The sequence below is a fragment of the Octopus bimaculoides genome, chromosome 3 (genome assembly GCF_001194135.2).
Source record: "Octopus bimaculoides isolate UCB-OBI-ISO-001 chromosome 3, ASM119413v2, whole genome shotgun sequence".
NCBI classification, from domain to species: domain Eukaryota; kingdom Metazoa; phylum Mollusca; class Cephalopoda; order Octopoda; family Octopodidae; genus Octopus; species Octopus bimaculoides.
Window position 1 is genome coordinate 94,273,111 of NC_068983.1, and position 3,074 is coordinate 94,276,184.

At 40.2% G+C, this 3,074-nt stretch overlaps 1 protein-coding gene across 1 annotated transcript in view; it reads left to right on the top strand.

The window, feature by feature from the left end:
• Nucleotides 1-3,074, top strand: part of LOC106882163 (succinate--CoA ligase [ADP-forming] subunit beta, mitochondrial) — a 43,276-nt gene that overhangs the window by 38,384 nt on the left and 1,818 nt on the right. Inside the window, exons 9-10 of the mRNA XM_014932742.2 lie at nucleotides 710-830; nucleotides 1,879-1,967. Coding sequence (XP_014788228.1) covers nucleotides 710-830; nucleotides 1,879-1,967 — 210 coding nt within the window. The remainder of the gene's footprint in view (nucleotides 1-709; nucleotides 831-1,878; nucleotides 1,968-3,074) is intronic.

Sequence of the window (3,074 nt, forward strand, 5' to 3'; positions counted from 1 at the left end):
ATTCGAGCGAGATCGTTGCCAGTGACCCTGGACTGGCTCTTGTGCTGGTGACACATGAAATGTTTTGAGCGGGATCGTTGCCAGTGCCCCTGGACTGGCTCTTGTGCGGGTGGCACATAAAAGACACCATTTCGAGCGTGGCTGTTTTCGTGCGGGTGACACGTAAAAGCACCCACTACACTCTCTGAGTGGTTGGCGTTAGGAAGGGCATCCAGCTGTAGAAACTCTGCCAAATTAGATTGGAGCCTGGTGTTGCCATCCGGTTTCACCAGTCCTCAGTCAAATCGTCCAACCCATGCTAGCATGGAAGGCGGACGTTAAACGATGATGATGATGATGATGATGATGATGATGGAAATCAAAATCTAAACATCAGATTTATTATCCTGTCATTTTCTTAAGGATTGCTGTCCTGCTAAAATTACTGGACCTACAAAATGAAATTCTTTTTGAAAGGTTTATCTTTGTCAGAATTTAACGACTAACTTTATTTATCAGCTGAAAAGATTGGTTATCTGTAAAACCTTATTTTATGTAATAGTGTTATAAAAGCTATTTTCACCTTCTTAATAACATAAAATTTATATTATCTGAGTTATTTATATTCAAATTCAAGAAACCCTGACTACTTTGAAGTTAAAATTTGTTTGACAAACATTAAACATTTTAGAAACAAATTGCAGAAAATAAAATTCTGATACTTTTATAGGTTCAAGCTATTTTGGTGAATATATTTGGTGGTATCATGCGATGTGATGTTATTGCTCAAGGTATTATAGCTGCAGCTGCAGAGCTGCAACTACGCATCCCTATTGTAGTTAGACTACAAGGTAAGTTTGTCATTCCTGTTATTGTCTAATCTTCTATTTAAAATTACTTTAATCAAAATCATTTTGTTCAAGATGCCCTTGTGTGAAATGGAACACAAGTAAGCTGAAAGAGTAATAAATGTATCAATTAAAACAAATGGGAGAGATGATTGTACTGGTATGGATATGTGGTGTTTATGGTGTATGAGTGTTGGGAGAAGTTCTTTTCTGCTCTCTTTGCAAGGTATCTGTGAAAGTGGATACAGGAGTGGCTAAGTGATTTAAGAAGTTTGCTTTGCATTCACAAAGTTCTTGGTTCAATCCCACATGGCATCTTGAGCATATGCATTTACCATAGTTTTTAGTCGACTAAAGCTTTTTGAGTGAATTTGGTTAGCTGGAAACTGTATAGAAGCCTGTCAGATGGACTATACCTTTACTCTTGAATTTGTGTAGCATATTTGTGTTACACTGATTCTGCTTGGGAATTACATTAATGGTACATGTGTCTGTATGATACTCTAGTCACTTTCACATGCTAATTCAGTTAGCAGGTTATCCACTGATGAAACAGTTGGCTGCTCATATGTTGGAATCAACATGAAAATCCATCATCAGTGTAAGTGTAAGTTGTTTTAAGGTCAAATATCAAGAGGATGGGTGTCATGGATGAGATGATAGAAGACTAGAATGATCGGCAATATACTGTACAACAAACCTATTTAATTCTTGCTGTCATGGTAGCTAATACAGTAATGTATAAAGTTTAACCCTTTAGCATTTAAACCGGCCATATCAGACCCAAATATTCTGTTTTGTGTTCAAACTGGACAGATCCAGCCTGTCACACCTACCCTACAATGTCATTCTAAAAATAAAGAGTCACACCATTGAAGTCTAGAAGCTATGATATAATACAAGATTAATTCAAAATAATGTGAATAAACAAGCATTATATTTGAAAGAGTAATCTGAATGCTAAAGGGTTAATTTGTGTAATTTTCTGACTGTCATGCTTTAGAGACACTATGCATTTATGTGCTAAATGTCTTTTTTTTTTCATTTTCAGGAACAAGGGTAGAAGATGCCAAAGCTTTGATTGCTTCAAGTAACTTGAAAATTTTGTCTTGTGATAACTTGGATGAAGCTGCTAAAATGGTCAGCTGATTTTCTTTGCATTATATGATTGTATATAATAGATTGAAGGTGCATAGTCTACTAGTTAGGGTGTTGCATTCATGGCTGCAAGGTTTGTGGTTTAGCTTTCTGTACTGAGTGGCATGTCGTGTTCTTGAGCAAAACACTTCATTTCAGATTGCTCCAGTCAATTCAGCTGTAAATGAGTAACCCTGCACAAGAGGAAGACCTGGATGGAAATGTTGAAGGCAAAATGTTAGCATGGTTGTGTGGTTATGAAGTTCTTGGTTCAGTCTCACTGTGCTGCACCTGGGCAAGTGTCTTCTATAGCCCCAGGCTGATAACTACCTTGATAGTGGAATTATTAGATGGAAAGGAAGTAACCTGTCATATATATATATAGAGAGAGAGAGAGACGTCTGCAATGGTATAGGCATGTGGCGAGAATGGATGAGGATAGCTGTGTGAAAAAGTGTCACACCCGAGCAGTTGAGGGAACCTGTGGAAGAGGTAGGCCCAAGAAGACCTGGGTTGAGGTAGTGAGGCACGACCTTTGAACATTGGGTCTCCCCGAGGTAATGACTTCTGACCGAGATCTTTGGAAATATGCTGTGCGTGAGAAGACCCGGCAAGCCAAGTGAGACCTAAATCCAAGGCCTCTGCCAGGATGCGTACCTTCCTACGTTGGACACTAAACTCCGCTTGCGAGGACTTGTTGAGGCAAGTGAAATCGAACTAATTTCGACAGATGGCACCCATGCCAACGTTGTCTCCTTCATTGGAAACAGAAACTCAGTTTGCGAAGACCTTTTGAGGCAAGCGAAATCGTGATAGCACTTGTAAGGACATTCGAGCGAGATTGTTGCCAGTGCCGCTGGACTAGCTCCTGTGCAGGTGGCACGTAAAAGACACCATTTTGAGTGTGGCCGTTGCCAGTACCGCCCAACTGGCCTTCGTGCCGGTGGCACATAAAAGCACCCACTACACTCGGAGTGGTTGGCGTTAGGAAGGGCGTCCAACTGTAGAAACTCTGCCAAATCAGATTGGAGCCTGGTGTAACCACCTGGTTCACCAGTTCTCAGTCAAATCATACAACCCATGCTAGCATGGAAAGCAGACGTTAAACGA